The sequence below is a fragment of the Podarcis gaigeae genome, assembly GCF_964106915.1.
Source record: "Podarcis gaigeae genome assembly, chromosome: 4".
NCBI lineage: Eukaryota > Metazoa > Chordata > Lepidosauria > Squamata > Lacertidae > Podarcis > Podarcis gaigeae.
Window position 1 is genome coordinate 95,414,225 of NC_139677.1, and position 19,599 is coordinate 95,433,823.

The following is a 19,599-nucleotide window of genomic DNA, read 5'->3' on the forward strand; positions in this document are numbered from 1 at the left end:
GAATTTTGCAATGTGAAGTAATGTGTAGGGTGGGGGAAATGGTATATACATATGCATATGTTGGTGAAAATTAAGATATAGAAATGCATTATATTAGAGAGACGTGTTTTGCAAAATGTGTGCTTTAGGTGAAATTCACACTAAAGTGCTGGTGAATTGCCACAGGGACGTCTCTCTTTTAATTGCAACCTGATATGGAAATGCAGAGAACTGAATTTAAGATTAGGAGTTTTGGGGGAGAGAAACGGAGACAAACTGAAATTGACATATTCCCCCATTCCCTCATCTGTCAGGGATGTTTAGTTGTGAGGTTCCTGCACTGAGCAGGCCACTGAACTCAATGTTCCCTAAGCCCTACTGTGTTCAGCAACATCTACTTCCTAGACAGTGGATATGAGATTGCGGGGTTAACTTTCCAGCTCAGCTTTCTCTGATTCTGTGTATATGTCAGAAGAGCAGGGTGTTAACTGAAGTGTTAAAAGAGACATTTCTTGGAAAATTTAACAGAAAGGACTGGGAGTACTGTGGGATCTTTTCGTGGGGTGGTTTCCTTTTGGGAAATGGGCTGCGTGAATGCTGAAATCGTTTCCAGAGAGGGGAACAAATGATTTAAGGAGTGTCATGAAATTAATCTAGCTGTTTGGGTGAAATCCTATTATTCCACTACTGGATTAGGAACCAGTGACTTACGCTAAGAAGCTCTAGAGTACGTTCAGCTACATTTCTAAAGAATTTTGTGTTGGAAATCTTGTGCAGCTGCATGGTAGGAATGGTTTATAATTCATTAAGCAGATGGTGTATCTGTCAGAAGGGGGAAGAAATGCTTCTCCGGTGAGAAAACAAGCCAGCTTCAGGAGTGCATAGTTGTGTTGTGCTTCCAGAACCCTTGTCATGTTCTTCCAAGAGATGCAAGAATTCCTTGGTAGATCTGTTGGGTATAAGCCACTGAACTTTGCTTAAATGGAACTGCTGTCCTTCGCAATGTATGAGATCTGTTTTCTGTGGGCTGCATAAGCTGCTCCCATCACTTTGACCAACCTATAGCAGCCTCCCTCTAAGTGTGGTGTAGTGGCTAGTGTGTCAGACTAGGGACTGGGAGATCAGGGTCCAATTCCCCACACAGCCATGAAGTTCCCTGGGTAATATGGCCTAGGACCCTCGTACCTACGGGACCGCCTCTCCTGGTATGTCCCACAGAGGAACTTACGATCTTCAAACAAAAACATCTTGGAGGTCCCAGGCCACAGAGAGGTTAGGCTGGCCTCAACCAGAGCCAGGGCTTTTTCAGCTGTGGATCCGATCTGGTGGAACGCTCTGTCACAAGAGAGTAGGGCCCTGCGGGACTTGACATCTTTCCACAGGGCCTGCAAGACAGAGCTGTTCCACCAGGCCTTTGGCCAGGGCACAGCCTAACTCCCCCCTTTGGCAATCTTCACAGAACTCTAGCCTAATGGTTGCCATCAATTTGAGTTGAATTAATTTTATAATGAAATGATTTTAGAATGTTGGATTATTTTATTGTTGTTAGCCGCCCTGAGCCCGGCTTCGGCTGGGGAGGGCGGGATATAAATAAAAAATTATTTATTATTATTATTATTATTATTATTAACCTAGCCTACCTCACGGGTTTGTTGTGAGGATTACAGCAAACCCCTTAGAGCTCCTTAGAGGAAAAGAGGTGGGGTAAAAATGCAATAAATAGCTAAACTTGTTTCCTTCCAGATGTTTTGGACTACAACTCCCATCATCCCTTGTCACTGGCCATGCTTGCTCAGGCTGATGAATACAGTAGGCCAGAACATCTGGAGGGTGCCATGTTGGAGAAGACAGGTATATAAACTAGGGATGCAAACCTACATATCTGAAGGCAGACCTGTTTTTATATGTGTTGGAAACTGCCCAGAGTGGCTGGTGCAACCCAGTCAGATGCACAGGGTACAAATAATAAAATTATTACAATTATTATTATTATGGTTACTTGGATGTAAGTGTTAGAATTCCTGCTCCATGACTGCAGTCATGGGATTGTTGTCTATCACATGACGGTATACATTTAGACTCCACCGAGTGGGAAGTGACGGAGACAGGATGTTTGTGTTACTGTGTTCCGTGAAGTGAGACTATTGTCCTTTGTTCTTTTTCTCTTTGCTGTCTGATGCTAGAGAGAGAGGGAGCCATGTTGCAGTGCTCCGTGTGTATTTATATGTAAATGAAGTAGATTAGCCAAAATGCTGAGTTGCTGAGGTCTGTTATGCAAGCTGTGCAAACTCTGCGGATCCCTAAGTGTGCCGGTGTCTGTTGGCATCGGTCACTGTGATGTTCAGGCAGAAAAAAGCTTTTGAAGCTCCCGAACGAATGACCAGGAGGGAGAGAACATGCCAGTCAGGCATGTGTCTCTACCAGGGTCCTACTCGAGTGTAGGACGAGCTCCTGACAGTAAGTACCATTGAACCTAATGGGACCTCCTTTTGGGTAGACACTCAAATAGGATTGTACTGTAAATGGAGTGGAGGAATGAAATTGTCTGGGCACCTGCTCTGAATAGCAGCCTTAGTTCTGACATTGACAATGAAGGACAGTTGGATCTGCCAACCTAGTGGCAATTGAGGTATATGTCAGGACCCCCCATGTGGAACAGCAGCTTTAGTCCTAACTATAACTCAGACTGCCTCAAACGATCCATCAATTGAGAAGCACCAGTTGGTACAACTTCACCAAGTGCCAGGGCCTGGCAAGATATTAACAAACATGCTACCTTGCTTTCGTTGCTTTGTGTTTCGTAAGGATGTTTTTAATAGGTTGTGAGCCATCTAGAGTCCCACCCATGGAGGAAGGCAAGATATAAATACATTAAATTAATCCATTTTAGGGTTGTATAGAATGCTAGCCCTGCTTCATTCATTTCAGTAGGTCTACTCAGAGTAGGATTGCAAATGCTTCATTCATTTCAGTAGGTCTACTCAGAGTAGGATTGCAAATTGTTCGTTTGGGCAAGAATCTATGCAATGCATATTGGTGGTACTGTTTCACTGATGGTGATAATGGTTGAAGAAGATGAATCTCTTGCAGCCACAGGGAAAACTGCTTACCACCTGCAGTGATTCTGCCCAGGCTGTTCTGTTTTAAGTCAGTCTTCCTATGACAAACCTCCAGCCCCCAAATATGAGAAAGGTGTCTTCAGTTCCTGAAGGCATCCTGCTGTTTGGCAGAGGGTGCCTGGCTATCTGTATGAATGAGCTGCTCCATTCTAAGGCATAAAGCTCAATGCTGCCAATTACTGAATAAGAGATACTAAAAGTCCTTTTAGAAAGACAAATGGCTCCCCGGAGGGCAGGCAGGCAGAATAAAGATTATTTATTTGACTCGCCTGCGTGCTTCAAACGTGCAAGAGGTTGCTGAATCCTCATTTGATCCACTTTACTGTGACGATTTGCAGCCCAGCCACACTTTCCTCATATCAATTCTGGCAACTTTCTCGAGATAAAAGGATATTGTCAGTGCTTGAATCGGTCTTAAAAGTTCTGTGGGAAAGTCAGGGATCTTGCATTCTGTGAGACCTGAGGCCAGCAAACCTAATTCAGAATACGACAAGGTGTGTAAAAGCTTTGGTCACAAAGGCCTCGTTCAACTGAATGGACTCCATCCATTAGTCAGCTTGAAACAGCATCAGTGGTGCAATAACAATTGGAAGTCGTGGGCCCAGAACCTTTTGAAGTGTTCCAGTAAAGTATTTCTGCTTCTTGCTTTCACACAGTCAGAGAAACCATGCATATATGAAGAGCCTTAGCAGGATCAGGCCAAAAGTTCTCACAGTGGCCAATCAGGTGCCCATGGGAAGCCCTGAAGGACAACCTGAGTGCAACTCTCTCCACTCATGGTTCCCAACAACTGTCAGGCTTTGGAGAATCGTATCCCCGAATTGTATGGTACACAGGCTGAGACCCTACCTGCCCCGCGGACTGTCTCACCAGAGTGGTGCATGCTCTAGTTATCTCCCGCTTGGACTACTGCAATGCGCTCTATGTGGAGCTACCTTTGAAGGTGACCCGGAAACTGTAATTAATCCAGAATGCGGCAGCTAGACTGGTGACTGGGAGTGGCCGCCGGGACCACATAACACCGGTCCTGAGAGATCTGCATTGGCTCCCAGTACGTTTCCGAGCACAATTCAAAGTGTTGGTGTTGACCTTTAGAGCCCTAAACGGCCTCGGCCCAGTATACCTGAAGGAGCGTCTCCACCCCCATCGTTCAGCCCGGACACTGAGATCCAGCGCCGAGAGCCTTCTGGCAGTTCCCTCATTCCGAGAAGTAAGCTTACAGGGAACCAGACAGAGGGCCTTCTCAGTAGTGGCACCCACCCTGTGGAACACCCTCCCTTCAGATGTGAAAGAAATAAGTAGCTATCCTATCTTTAAAAGACATCTGAAGGCAGCCCTGTTCAGGGAAGTTTTTAATATTTAAAGCTGTATTGTTTTTAATACTTCATTGGGAGCCACCCAGAGTGGCTGGGGAAACTCTGCCAGATGGGCAGGGTATAAATAAATTATAAATTATAAATTATAAATTATAAATTATAAATTATAAATTATAAATTATAAATTATAAATTATAAATTATAAATTATAAATTATAAATTATAAATTATAAATTATAAATTATAAATTATAATTATTATTATTATTATTATTATTATTTCCCTCCCCGGCTGGCAGTAAATAAGGAGATAAAAGGAAATAGTGGCTTACCGGTTAGTGCCTTTAATAACCACAGCAAAGGAATGCGTATCTCCCTAAAAATATAGCGTTGTTCCCAGTAAAGGCTCACCTCCTCCGTCCCCATTAATCTACGTCACTTCTACATCGGGTAATCTGAGTTTGTTGCCATTTTGCTTTCTGTTCTATCACCCTTAGAGTTCGTCTAGTTCTAGGCAAAGGGGGAGGGTCAGGAATGCTGTCCTAGGACGTGAATCTGCCAGCTGGTCTCTCTCCTAGTGTTTCCTCTTCTAGCTGTTCCTCACCCAGTATCTCTAAGCTTTTCCCCTCCGGACGATGCCCCTCTGCAAACCACTGTTCTAAATCAATACTGTCCTTGTGCCTTTAAGAAGGTTCAGGGGAAGGGAGGGGCTCCCACCCTTCCTCCTCATTCCAGCCCCTGACATCAATTTGTGATGCAAAATGCATTTTCACACAATGCATTGCTATATTGTGGAATACACTACCACAAGAAGAGGCAATGGCCAGCATGTTGGGCATCTTCAAAGTTGGTTGGGATTAGACAGGTTTATGGAGGGATAAGATTATCAGTATGGGACGCGGGTGGCACTGTGGTCTAAACCACTGAGCCTAGGGCTTGCCGATCAGAAGGTTGGCAGTTCAAATCCCTGCGACAGGTGAGCTCCCATTGTTCGGTCCCAGCTCCTGCCAGCCTAGCAGTTCGAAAGCACATCAAGGGCAAGTAGATAAATAGGTACCACTCTGGCGGGAAGGTAAACAGCGTTTCCATGTGCTGCTCTGGTTCGCCAGAAGTGGCTTAGTCATGCTGGCCACATGACCCGGAAGCTGTCTGCGGATAAACGCCGGCTCCCTTGCCCAGTAAAGCGAGATGAGCGCCACAACCCCAGAGTTGTCCGCGACTAGACTTAATGGTCAGGGGTCCCTTTACCTTTACTAAGACTATCAGTGGCTACTAGGCATGAAAAAAAGCAAGAGAGGACTGCTGCTTTCATGTCCTTCTAGTGGGTTTGTTTGCTTGTATACTAATTTATTTAAAAGCATTCCTGAAATGCTTGATATTTTAGAAATCTATAAGCAGCATACTGGATTTGGTCTGAACCAGCAGGGCTCAGTGTTGAAGCATCTGTTTTGTATGTAGGGCATGGTAATTTCCTTGTATTCTTACCTTCAGCCATGGGTTTCAGGACCATGGCTAGTTCCATGGTTCCTTAATAAACAAGGGGGAAAAACATGGCCTCTCGATCTAAATAGCTTGTCTGTATCCACAAATAAGAACCACACATTTAAATTCTTCTTGTTACTCCGTTACACGCAAGACAACTTATTCAGTGTCCTGACATCACAGTGCTGTGTATTCCCCCAGACAGTGGCTTTCCATGCCGGGGATGGGGCTCTATACAGTGGTACCTTGGGTTAAGTACTTAATTCGTTCCGGAGGTCCATTCTTAACCTGAAACTGTTCTTAACCTGAAGCATCACTTTAGCTAATGGGGCCTCCTGCTGCTGCTGTGCCGCCGGAGCATGATTTCTCTTCTCATCCTGAAGCAAAGTTCTTAACCTGAGGTACTATTTCTGGTTTAGTGGAGTCGTCTGTAACCTGAAGCGTATGTAACCCAAGGTACCACTGTATTGGGTGGTTGACATTTTAAGCAGTTGACATACACCAGGCAGAGGGCCTTCTTGGTGGTGGCGCCTGCCCTGTGGAATGCCCTCCCATCAGATGTCAAGGAAATAAACAACTATCTGACTTTTGGAAGACATCTGAAGGCAGCCCTGTTTAGGGAAGTTTTTAATGTTTGATGTTTTATCGCGTTTTTAAGATTCTGTTAGGAGCCTCCCAGAGTGGCTGGGGAAACCCAGCCAGATGAGTTGGGTATAAATGATATTATTATTATTATTATTATTATTATTATTATTATTATTATTACAAAATTATGTAGTTCTGGACACAAACAATCACATTCAGAATAAATGATAAGAAGCTGGCTTTCCAAATGAGAGCTGACCTCAGCACATGTTTTATATAAGTTAACCCTTTTGGCCAGTTGCAAGTATTGGCATGCTTAATGATTTCACAAGTCTCTATTTTTTTCAAAATGTTGACCTTCCACAAGGAAGCCATTGTGATATAAATGATTCAAGTTGCCCATGTTTGTAGGATGTAGGGATCTTCAATCTTTTGTGTTGTTCTAAATCAAATGGAAAACATCTCTTTTTTATGGACATTGAGTACTAAGCTGTTGGGGGCTGGGGAAGATGTTGTTTTATGATTATCGTTCCTTTCCCTCCTTTCCTAAATAAGGACTGGGAATCTAAATATACACTTATTTTTAACCACTGTGATGACAATCAGCAGCTGTTGCTGGGTTGTTCTTACTTAATATCTCTACCTTGCAGCCAGACTCTGAGGAAGGCGCTCATTTCCAGTAGAGATTTACATTTTGCATTTCCAAACTCAACTGATTTCTGACATGCCTGGCAGCAAGGGGCAAGCACAAAAGTATCTCTTTTTCTGCCTCCTTCTCCTGTTTGCTCTGTGCATACAAACCAGTGTCCAGTGCTTTTGTTCTGTTAGTGCAAGGATTTACACTTGTGCAATGGAAGTTTTTCCCATCCTCCCACAGACCCTCCAAGTGTCCCTATTTTCCAGGGACAGTCCCAGATTCACAGAAGCCATCCCGGTTTTTGATTTGACACTGGAATGACCAGCTTTTAGTTAGGATGTCCCTATTTCCATCAGAGAAATGTCGGAGGGTAAGGAACAGGATGTCACTATTTTCAGCAGAGAAATGGTGTACAGTATGCTGGGGCCCCCGCACGTGTCCCACTTCCCACACCTGCTCCAGAGGATTGAGGGGGAACACCCTAATAGATATAGGGTGCATGTGAGTGGGGGGAGATGGGGAAAGGTTCCTTTCACTAGTGGAAAAAGTTTGCTATTTTGAATACAAGCCCAGGACTCAAGAATGCCCATGCTACTCCCTCTAATAGCAAACTCAGCTGCTGAGTGCCAAAGGAATTTTTCATGTACAGTGGTACCTTGGGTTAAGAACTTAATTCGTTCTGGAGGTCCGTTCTTAACCTGAAACTCTTTTTAACCTGAAGCACCACTTTAGCTAAGGGGATCTCCTGCTGCCACTGCGCCGCTTCTGCGCAATTTCTGTTCTCATCCTGAAGCAAAGTTCTTTTTTTAAAAAAATAATAATTTTTATTAACTGGCCAATCACATCAAATTAAATCACATCGCATAAATTCCAAATTACAAAGCCAAATTTTTAAATTTTGTTGGTGGAACCCATACTTCAAGATCCAAAGGGGGATTCAGATCATCTTCTTATTACTGCGTTAATGTCCAAATCAGTCCCAATCAGTCCAAACAAAGTTCATAATTCTATCCAGTCTTATCTTGGTGTTTCCACATCATATCTTGTTCATATAATTTCTCTTTTTCCTTTACCATCTCTTCTGTTAGTCTCCTTAAGCCAATAGCAAGTATAATAATCCTGTGTGGATTTCCCGTTCCTACCTGAAGCAAAGTTCTTAACCCGAGGTACTATCTCTGGGTTAGCTGAGTCTGTAACCTGAAGCGTATGTAACCTGAAGCATATGTAACCTGAAGTACCACTGTATCAATAGTTCTGGCTTCTGGCAGTCTCCTTTCTTTCTTTCCATGCCTCTCTGTGGCCCGAGGGCAGGAGCAGAATGATGCCATATGATGAAATGCTGTTCTTTGAAACCAATAAGAAGGAGGGCAATGGTTCTTGTCTTCAGTATAGGGGACACATGCCTGGAACCAACCTTGTCGTCCTCCTCCTCCTCATCATCATCATTAATTCAACTTATACACCGCCCTATACCGGGAGGTCTCAGGGCGGTTCACAGCAAGACCACAACATATAAAATCAAACCAAAAGCAATAACCCAATAACCCCCACCCCAAAAGCCACATTCTAAAAGGGTGTTGGATGTCAATAAGATCAACCAAAGGCCTGCTTAAAAAGGAACATTTTTGCCTAGCGTCTAAAGGTATATAATGAAGGTGCCAGGCAAACTTCCCTGGGGAGGGCATTCCATAGAAGGGGAACCACTGCAGAGAAGGCCCTGTTCTCGTGTTGCCACCCTCTGGACCTCATAGTATCATGGTTTTGACACTAAGAAAACTTTTTTTAAAAAAAATTCCTAGGTTGGTTGAGTAGCACCAATGAGCAAGTGTTTTTTACTCTGTGCTTTTAATATGGTTATGTATTTTCATTACTGTATTTTATTCTTCTTGGAAATGGTTGTGAGCTTTTCCTTGTGGGAAGTGATTCATATATTCATTTAACCAAGCCTGTATACCAATTTCCCGAGAAAGCTTCTGGGGTATACATAATGAAATAGTTTTGAAAGAAGAGGGAACCTTAACACTTAAAAAAAATACCACTTTAAACAGGCACCACTAGCATCTCTCATAGGCTTCATTTGTTGATAAATCGTGCGAACTTATATCATGTTAGATTATTGGTCCATCTAGCCCTGTATGCTCTAATTAGAGAATTTCTAATGTTTCAGGCAGAAGTTATACTGATTCCTCCTGTGTAAGATCCTTTCAGCTGTTTCTTCCCTCCGTTTTTCTCTTTAATGAACCTTTTATTTCTCTCTAATCAGTCTTTACCGCTCATGATGGCAACAGAGCCTTTCAGTCACTTGAAACATTTGTTCAGTAGTTTGCCTGCTTTGGATCTCTAATCTTCCTTTAATTAGCTCTGCATATAATATCCCCAGGGACGCAGGTGGCGCTGTGGGTTAAAGCCTCAGCGCCTAGGACTTGCCGATCGAAAGGTCGGCGGTTCGAATCCCTGCGGCGGGGTGCGCTCCCGCTGCTCGGTCGCAGCGCCTGCCAACCTAGCAGTTCGAAAGCACCTCCGGGTGCAAGTAGATAAATAGGGACCGCTTACCAGCGGGAAGGTAAACGGCGTTTCCGTGTGCGGCTCTGGCTCGCCAGAGCAGCAATGTCACGCTGGCCACGTGACCCGGAAGTGTCTCCGGACAGCGTTGGCCCCTGGCCTCTTAAGTGAGATGGGCGCACAACCCCAGAGTCTGTCAAGACTGGCCCGTACGGGCAGGGGTACCTTTACCTTTACCTTTATAATATCCCCAACCAATGTGCAAAAGTCAGCGCCAGATGTTGCCATCCGTATTCATCAGTCGTAAAGCCAATCATGGCAAAATGAAGCCTTTGCTGAGTGTGATTGAGAGACCTCGTTTGGCGTACGGTGCTCAGTTCTGACTGAGTGTGGTAGAAAATAAAAAACAGCCAGGTCTGAAATGCCCTTGTAGAAGTCTATGGTGCAGCAATCATTGGAATACCTTGCACATCTGTGGTGGGGAAATTTGCCCATGAGACCCACAGAGATGGAGTGTCAAAGAGAAGGATGAGGAAGCAGAGAGACTGACAGACACCCAGAGAGATCAATGCAACCCTGTAGTGCAGCAAACTCCACCCACTTATTACTCTGACTCCACCCACTTTGGAATGTAAAAGGCCACAGGTTTGATCCCTGGCAACTCCAAGAAGGGCTGTCTAGATCAGGCTTCCTCAGACTTGACCTTCCAAATGTTTTTAGCCTACAACTCCCATGAGCCCCACCTAGCAGCTGTTTATCAGCTCCATCTGGTACGCAGGCTGAGACCCTACCTGCCCGCAGACTGTCTCGCCAGAGTGCTGCATGCTCTAGTTATCTTCCGCTTGGACTACTGCAATGTGCTCTACGTGGAGCTACCTTTGAAGGTGACCCGGAAACTACAACTAATCCAGAATGCGGCAACTAGACTGGTGACTGGGAGCAGCCGACTGAAAGACCTACATTGGCTCCCAGTACATTTCTGAGCACAATTCAAAGTGATGGTGCTGACCTTTAAAGCCGTAAACAACCTCAGTCCAGTATATCTGAAGGAGCATCTCCACCCCCATCGTTCTACCCGGACACTGAGGTCCAGCACCGAGGGCCTTCTGGTGGTTCCCTCACTGCAAGAAGCCAAGTTACAGGGAACCAGGCAAAGGGCCTTTTCGGTAGTGGCATCCACCCTGTGGAACGCCCTCCCACCAGATGCCAACGAAAAAAACAACTACCAGACTTTTAGAAGACATCTGAAGGCAGCCATGTTTAGGGAAGCTTTTAGTGTTTAATAGGTTATTGTATTTTAATATTCTGTTGGAAGCCACCCAGAGTGGCCGGGGAAACCCAGCCAGATGGGCAGGGTATAAATAAATTATTATTATTATTATTATTATTATTATTATTATTATTATTATTATTATCAGGATCAGTGGTCAGGGATGATGGGAATTGTAGTCTCAAAACATCTGGAGGGCCGAGTTTGAGGAAGCCTGGTCTAGATGTTCAAGGCCTCTCCTGCGTTCACAGGTTGCTTCCAGATGACCTGTTAATTTAGGGATGTAACTTTGTGGCAGAGAACATGCTTTTACAAATAGCCCAGGTTCAATCTCCAGTCAGCCTGGGGGAGAAACCTATATGAAAAGCCACTTCCAGAACACAACTTGCAATTTTCTATGGTCCTATGTCCTCCTATTGACTTGGTGGATCAATGTCTCTTAATAGGGGGACAGTCCTGAAAAGAGCAACTATGATCAGGGGTCCAGAACACCTTCCTTAGCAAGAAAAGGCTGTTCAGTAATGTCTACACTGACGGGCAGTGATGCTCCAGAGTTTTAGATATGGGTCTTTCCAGCCCTACTTCTGAAGATGCTGGGAACTGAAGCTGGGATCTTCTACATGCAAAACAGATCTTCTACCACTGAGCTGTGGCCCTTCACCATGTCTTCCAGATTCTCTGGATGGTACCATCAGATTTCTGGAAGCCCAGTAAGCTACAGACTGCTCTTCCATTTTGGAGCTAGGGGATTAAGATAAACAGTCCCACGCAGGCATAGGCAAACTCAGCCCTCCAGATGTTTTGGGACTACAGTTCCCATCATCCCTGACCACTAGTCCTGTTAGCTAGGGATGATGGGAGTTGTAGTCCCAAAACATCTGGAACGCTGAGTTTGCCTATACCTGGTCCAAAGCATATATAAACATGAAGAACTCTCGACTCGTGCTGATTTAACAATTCCTTAAGTGTTTTTCTTTAAACCCTTTTTTGTTATCATGGCACAGTGAATGGGATGGGATGGGCCACTCAGCTGGGCCATGTAACACTCCTTCCTTCCTCTCTCTCTCTCTCTCTCTCTCTCTCTCTCTCTCTCTCTTTCTCTCTTTCTAAAAAAGGCAGAATTCAGAAGCATAGCTTTGCTCTGAAAAGACACCCCAAGAACAGCTTTTTCCTTCCTTGCCTAATTTGATCCTAGATGGATGCTCCCGCGGCTTTAAAAATTATTTTCTCTTACAAATGCCATAAGCCACAAAGCAGCAATGGCTGCGATAATGACCATTTTGCCATCGCTGGTTTCATTAGTGCTGAGTAGCCCGCTGTGTTTTTTCTCTGCCACAAGAGCTCTGTGTGACTGGATGACAACGGACGGGGTGATTAATTTTGCATAATTGTTTCCATAAAAATTGCTCTGCTGCAAAGACATTCAGGCCTTTCATTCTGATGAGGAGAGACGAAGGCACCAACCCACACACATGAACACAAACCTTCTGGGAGCCACTTTTCCATGCTGCAAACCTGCAGAGTTGTGCTACGCTTTGTGCTGTGTGTGAGAGAGAGACAGACAGACAGACAGACAGACAGACAGACAGACAGAGAATAATCAGCACCCCATTGAACAGGCAACTGGATGGGAAAAAGCCAAGCAACCCATATGACTGGGCTATATAACCGCCAACATTTCCCTGATGAAAATAGAGACATCCCATTCCATAATGATATTTTTGCTATTTATACCCCACACATCTTATTGGGTTGCCCCAGCCACTCTGGGCAGCTTCCAACAAATCTAATAAAATAAGGAAACATTTAGCATTTAAAAACTTCTCTGTACAGGATTGCCTTCAGATGGTTCGAGGGTTGGATAACTCCATACCCTCCAACATTTATCCAATGAAAATAGGGACATCCTAAGGGAAAGTGGGGCATTCTGGGATCCAATCAGAAACTGGCCTGGCTTCTCTAAATCAGGGATGTCCCTGGGAAATAGGGGCACTTGGAGGGTCTGTATGCATCAGCTAGGTATATGTGTGCCCCAAGTCACAAGGCAAATCAAGGCGATTCCATAAGAAAAATCGAGGTGCCATAAGAAAGCTGCAGAGATAGCGCAGGATAGTGCGCACCCCGGAAATGATCTCTTTCAGCTTCTACCTTCTGGAAGAAGGTACAGGGTTATAAAGACAAGGACTAGCCACCTGAGAAACAGCTTCTACCCAAATGTGATTTTGGTTTTATACGCAGTGTAAGGAGTCTCTATGGGAATAAATTGTATTTAAAAATGGGGTATCAGAGTTTTTAGGGGGCTAACCAGGTTGGGATAGCAGGATTGTTGGTTTTTGAATGTCTTATGTAGATTTTTCAGTTTTGTTGTTCTGTATGGGACAATGACAATGAAGATATTGTATCGTATTGAGTTCTAGCATTATGAAAGAGAGGGAGGACATTCCTCCAATATAATAACTTTAAGAAGAAGAATATCAACTCCGTATATACGTGTATGTGCGCGTCTTATGAGAGATCTGAAGATGTCATTGAGTAACACAAAGCAGAGCTTCCTTTACATGGAGATACTGCTGTTTTTTAAAGGTCTTTCTCGTGCATGCACACAACTTTTCCCCAGATGGGGCGGAAATGTAGCTCTCCCCTCCGACAGCTTAAGACGAATCTCCCCTGAAAGTCGCCGGCTTAAAAATGCAATTAAAGCGAGGTCACTGAATAAAGGAGGAGGTGGCTGGTTAAGAGCTGTCATGATCCATATAATCAGCTCCTGTTTGTGTCTTTCTCTTCCCCTGCCAGAGCCATGTTTGACTACGACAAAAGCAAGGACAGCGGCCTCCCCAGCCAAGGACTCAGCTTCAAGTATGGGGACATCCTGCACGTTATCAACGCATCTGATGACGAATGGTGGCAGGCGAGACGAGTGATGCTGGAGGGAGACAGCGAAGAGATGGGAGTTATCCCCAGCAAAAGGAGGTAATAGATATTGTCTGTGATTGCTTCCTTCCCCCATCACACACACACTTCATTTATTTTATTTTTATTTTATTAAATGTTTCCCTAACAAGAGTATTCCAACGATTCAACAAAAGACAAAAGGGAACAATTGAGCACGGTCAGGTGCGAGGTTCCTTTTTCCTTTACTAATTGCGTTTCAAGAAGAAGAAGAGTTTGAATTTGATATCGCTAAGGAGTCTCAAAGCGGCTAACATTCTCCTTTCCTTCCCCCCCCCCCACCCCACAACAAACACTCTGTGAGGTGAGTGGGGCTGAGAGACTTGAGAGAAGTGTGACTGGCCCCAGGTCACCCAGCAGCTGCATGTGGAGGAGCGGGGAAGCGAACCTGGTTCACCAGATTACGAGTCCCTCGCTCTTAACCACTACACTACACTGGCACTACACCACAAACTCCTTAGGGATATCAAATTCAAACTCTTCTTCTTCTTCTTCTTCGCTGCGGCAAGATCTTGCAGGCCTTGTGGCTGGAATCTGCAGGTGCAGCTGTGCGTACAGGTGGGAAATGAGGCTTTGGCAGAGCTACACACTCTCCCGTTTCATCCCATGCTGACTGGGGCTGAAGGAAGTTGGAGACCAAAAGCATTTTGAGAGCCACAGATTCTTCACCGCGGTGGAAATCTTGATGTGCCCTGTGTTACATTTCAACCAGTGAGAGGTCCTTGGAAAAGCTGTTCAGTCAGAGCTATCAGTACTAGTCTGGGTCAGTTATGTGATGTGGTGACTCTGCATAAGACAGCTGGGGAAGGGCTGTAGCTCAGAGCATCTGCTTTGCAAGTGGAAGGTCGCTGGTTCAATCCCTGGTATCTCCAGTTCGGGCTGGGAGAGAGCCCAGTGTGGGAGAGCTGCTGCCAGTCTGTGTAGACCATAGTGAGCTAAGTGGTCCAATGTCTGCCTCAATATGAAAGCTTTCCTTGTTGTTCAGCTAGTTCCATGAATAAAGGTAAAGGTAAAGGGACCCCTGACCATTAGGTCCAGTCATGATCAACTCTGGAGTTGCGGCGCTCATCTCGCTTTACTGGCCGAGGGAGCCGGCGTACAGCTTCTGGGTCATGTGGCCAGCATGACTAAGTCGCTTCTGGAGAACCAGGGCAGCGCACGGAAACACCGTTTACCTTCCCGCCGAAGCAGTACCTATTTATCTACTTGCACTTTGATGAGCTTTCGAACTGCTAGGTTGGCAGGAGCAGGGACTGAGCAACGGGAGCTCACGCCGTCGTGGGGATTCGAACTGCCGACCTTCTGATTGGCAAGTCCGAGGCTCTGTGGTTTAACCCGCAGCGCCACCCACGTCCCTCTAGTTCCATGAATAGCACTATGATAAAATGATGGTGGGAGCTTCTTCAAACTTTACTCAAAGGTTTATAAACTTATACATAGAACTAAGTATGCATCCATTCTGAAATCAGGTCAGTTAATTATGTCTTTCCAAAAAGCAAATCTGAGTTAAAATATAACCAAGGTCATCATTGGATAAAACAATTCCCACTGTAAGAGGAAAATAACATTCAGAGATGTTTGCAAAGAGTAGGGTGTGTTTTTCTTTCTTTCTTTCTTAGACATCATTATGCCAACTGAGGGCACTCCTCCTATTTCCAAGAGGGAGAAACAGAAATGAAGAAGGCTATGCATTTGTGCATATCAATTTTATATCATATCTTTATCTTTTCCCTTTGAGTTTGGAAGCCTGCTAAAAGCACTCACTTCAGATAAAGCTAACAAACCCATTCGTATGTTAAAGAGCTAGGATTAAAATCTTGAGGGATGCTGAAAAAAAGTATTTTGCTTTGCATTTACTATCTAAAAGGAAAACCCAGTCGAGTGGATAAACATGTCCTACTGACAATCCAGGCAGAATAACAAGATGTAACATGACTTCTGTGTCCAGAGGGGTTTTTGCAGTGGGCAGAGCTGCTGGTTCCTTGCCCTTGAAAATTATTTATAAAGGACATTTCCCTCTGTGTACTTCTGGCATTTAAAAAGAGAGGAGGAAAATAACAAGGCTTTTAAAACTTGGTACATCTAGAAGCGAGTATGTTAGAAGCATAACCTGCAAGTCAACATTCAGCATCCTTGGGTAGGTGTTAGAGTCCTACCAATCCCTAAAGGACCCATCTGGACTGCCATGGTGGGAAGCTGAGTCTAGGAGCTGCCCATTGTTTTAAATTTCTCACATTGCCCTTTGATAGCAAAGTCACTTAAATAACACACATGGAGAGAAGAAATTCTGATAATTCTTTATTGAGTGAATTGAACATGAAAAGCTTATAACTTGAGGAAAAATAAACAGAGATGTTTATGTCTTTCTTCATAGCTGAGGCCTAGTCCATAGCAGGGATACATGCAACCAAAAATACAGGAGAAAACTCCCTCAGAATGACACAGCCAATTAGAGTGTGTATTACCTGGCAAAAGCTGGTTGCTAAGCAACACCTCCAACACCACTACTGCTAGTAGTAGTAATATTAAAAGAATTTAGACTGTCTTTCATTTCAAGAAGAAAAAAGAAAGAGAAACAGAACCTGTGCAGAAGGAAAACAAAGGGCAGGGGAAAACCCAAAACTGTATATTTTACAAGGTTGTTATTGTACTTCACCAGATCTTAATCTATTACAATATTTGTAAGAATGGATTCCAAGTATCATTGAATTTGTCCATGGCAAGTCTGTGTTTATATGCAAGTTGTTCATATGTTGCGAGTTTGTTTCAGTCTTCAATCCAATCTTTAAAATGCAGCTATCCAGAATTAAAATACCGAGTAAAGCAACTATATTAAAACATCCATAATTAAAATATATAATAAACAAGCCCATTAAAACAGCAATTTTATTATTATTTATACCCTGCTCATCTGGTTGGGTTTCCCCACTCTGGGCAGCCTCCAGCACATATAAAAAAAATGTCAAACATTAAAAAAGTTCCTGATACAGGGTTGCCTTCAGATGTCTTCTAAAAGTTGTGTAGTTCTTTATCTCCTTGACATCTGAAGGGAGGGCGTTCCACAGGGTGGGTGCCACCACCAAGAAGGCCCTCTGCCTGCAATTTCACTTCTCTCAGTGAGGGATCCGCCAGAAGACCTTGGGAGGTCGACCTCAGTGTCCAGGCTGAACGATGGGGGTGGAGACGCTCCTTCAGGTATACTGGGTTGAGGCCATTTAGGACTTTAAAGGTCAGCACCAACACTTTGAATTGTGCTTGGAAACGTATAGGGAGCCAGTGAATATTTTTTAGGACCAGTGTTATATGGTCCCGGCAGCCACTCCCAGTGTGCTCAGAGGAAGTGTGCACAGAAGACGGGTTCTAGGTCTATCAACGGTGAGCTTGAGAGAGCTAACCCTTCTCTATTGCCAGGTCATAAGAGCTGCTGCAACAGCTAGCTTTGAACAGGAAACAAATAACATTTCCAATGCAAAAAGTTGGCATTGAATCTTTCATTGTACCTGGCAGGGTTACCTTAACCTGGAAGCTTATTCCAAAGCAGTTATCAAACACTTATATTGTATGCATGGAACACGTTTCCAAATAAAATGAAGCAGCTTGAGAGGTTAGCAGAGAGAGAAAATTAGCATTAGCCTATGATAATAATTTAAAAGCTGTATTTAGCTGTGAGCTACTTCTTTTTCTCAGTAGGCACTGCTTTTTTTCCTATTTAGGAGATTACACAGCCTCAAGTCTTCATTCCCTCTCAGTGCCCCCTTCCCTTCTAATACAGAGTTTCATCTGCAGATTGAAAATTAACAGTTTTTCCTGTGGCTCAAAGATCACACATCAAATATGAAAGTCGCATTTCATCCTTTTCCATGTGTAAATACTGCTTTTTTCATGGGGGGCGATCATTTATTCCAAAGTTCATCTGTATCTATAGTAACCTGAGCTTAGTGCATTGCAGCTGGCAGTGTGATTTTTTTTAAAAAAACACCCTAGTAACATCAAAATAGAAGCATTTGTTTTATTGCTTGTTGGAGGGGATGTTCTCCTGATCATTTTCCTCTACAAAAATTAACCCATCGTGGTTTTAAACTTGCACCCATGGACGAAAATAAATAAATAGCCAATATGCAAACCAAAACTCAACTCTCATTGGAAATTTGCACATCGTCGGATGTGCAAAATTATCAAGGGAAATGGTTTGCAGAAAATGTTTCTATTAGACAAAAAATATGCATATTAGGAATAATATGTACTAAAAAGATAAGCGGTTTTGTCAGGATTTCCTTTTTTAAAAATCACAAACAAATGGGGAAAATGGGGCTAACTGAACCTAAGACTTAAACTAAGAAAATGAGACAAACCAAAATGAACAGGATTATTCATATATAGATCTATATATATAGGTATAGGTTGTGCATCCTCTATGTTGGATAGAGGTGACTTAGGAATCTGCCATGCAGGTATGGCAATATTTTTCCTTTTTTATATGCAAATATTAAAGTGCCTTGAAGATTCAAGATTTAAGTTCTCAGGTTGATGCAAGAATGGCATGGTGTGATTTAAATAGGTTTTTGTTTGTTTTTTACCTATCTCTTCCTTCTCCCTCTTTTTCCAGGGTCGAAAGAAAAGAGAGAGCACGTTTAAAGACGGTGAAGTTTAACTCAAAACCTGGTGTGATCGATGCAAAAGGGGTATGTGAAAGTGAAACTAACCCTGCAGAGATTTAAGTCTTACAGCTATGCACACTTAGTAGAACATCTGAACAGCACGAAAGTTAAGCAAGAACAGGTCACACGATGAATAAAATGAGAGAGCGAAAGGGAAATGTTTAAACTATGGTGTTATTTTACAGTGAAAGAAAAGAGGTTTTTTTAAAAAAAGAAAAAGAAACAAGAAAGTAATATTGCAACACAGAAAAGATGAAGAATTAACTATTTCTGTTTTAGGATCATACTAGGCCAAAAACACTTTGGTTGCTGTTCATTTTAGCACCAACAGCACGCTAGCTGCCTTGCACTGTTTTTTCTTAAATCGAGGATGGAGAAGTTGTGATACTACAGATGCGGTTGGAGTCCAACCCCCATCAGCCCCCTGCCAGTATGGCTTGTGGCAAGGGATGATGGGAGTTGCAGGTCAGAAACATCTGTGGGGCCACAGGTCACCCGGCCCTGATTTAAAACATGCCTCAACGCAGCTTTCTCACACACAAAAATATACAAAATAGACATAAAAGAAAGCAACAATCAAAGTGTACCCATTAGAAATCCAGCGGTATTAGCTAACCACCAGCCAGAGGTCCTTGTAAAAGCTTTTTCCTAAACAGACAAGCTTTAAGTTTCAACTCCATGTTAAGCAGAGTTCTGTGAGTCTCTCTTTTTGTTGCTGCCGTTGTTTCAGCCCTAGGAAGGCTGTGTCTGAGCAGAAAATAGGTGATTGTGGAAAGCAATTTCAGCACCTTGGTCAGCTACCATGACCCCTGTTGTTTAGAAAGGAACTACTCCGAATCCCCAGTAATTTTATCCTCTCTCTCTCTCTCTCCCTCCTGGCATCCCAAGCAATCTGTCTCTGCATCAAGCCACCATCTTAATTTCCCACAATGCCCCTGAAATAACATTGCTCTTTGTAATTGTGGGAGATTTAAATGGCGGATAGACCCAGCTCACCAGAGCCAGGTGAGCCTCTTAAGGCCCACTTACAAAGGAGGACACCTCTCAGAGGACACTTTACCTGGGCTTCCAGAAGAGGCTGCTTAAACTTCAGTTAGTTTCAG

At 43.7% G+C, this 19,599-nt stretch overlaps 1 protein-coding gene across 35 annotated transcripts in view; it reads left to right on the plus strand.

Moving 5' to 3' along the window:
- Positions 1-19,599, plus strand: part of DLG2 (discs large MAGUK scaffold protein 2) — a 902,142-nt gene that overhangs the window by 842,128 nt on the left and 40,415 nt on the right. For all 35 annotated transcript variants that reach the window (XM_083736268.1, XM_083736240.1, XM_083736269.1 and 32 more), the window contains 2 exons: positions 13,683-13,859; positions 18,445-18,520. In XM_083736268.1, the coding sequence (XP_083592394.1) occupies positions 13,683-13,859; positions 18,445-18,520 (253 nt within the window). The remainder of the gene's footprint in view (positions 1-13,682; positions 13,860-18,444; positions 18,521-19,599) is intronic.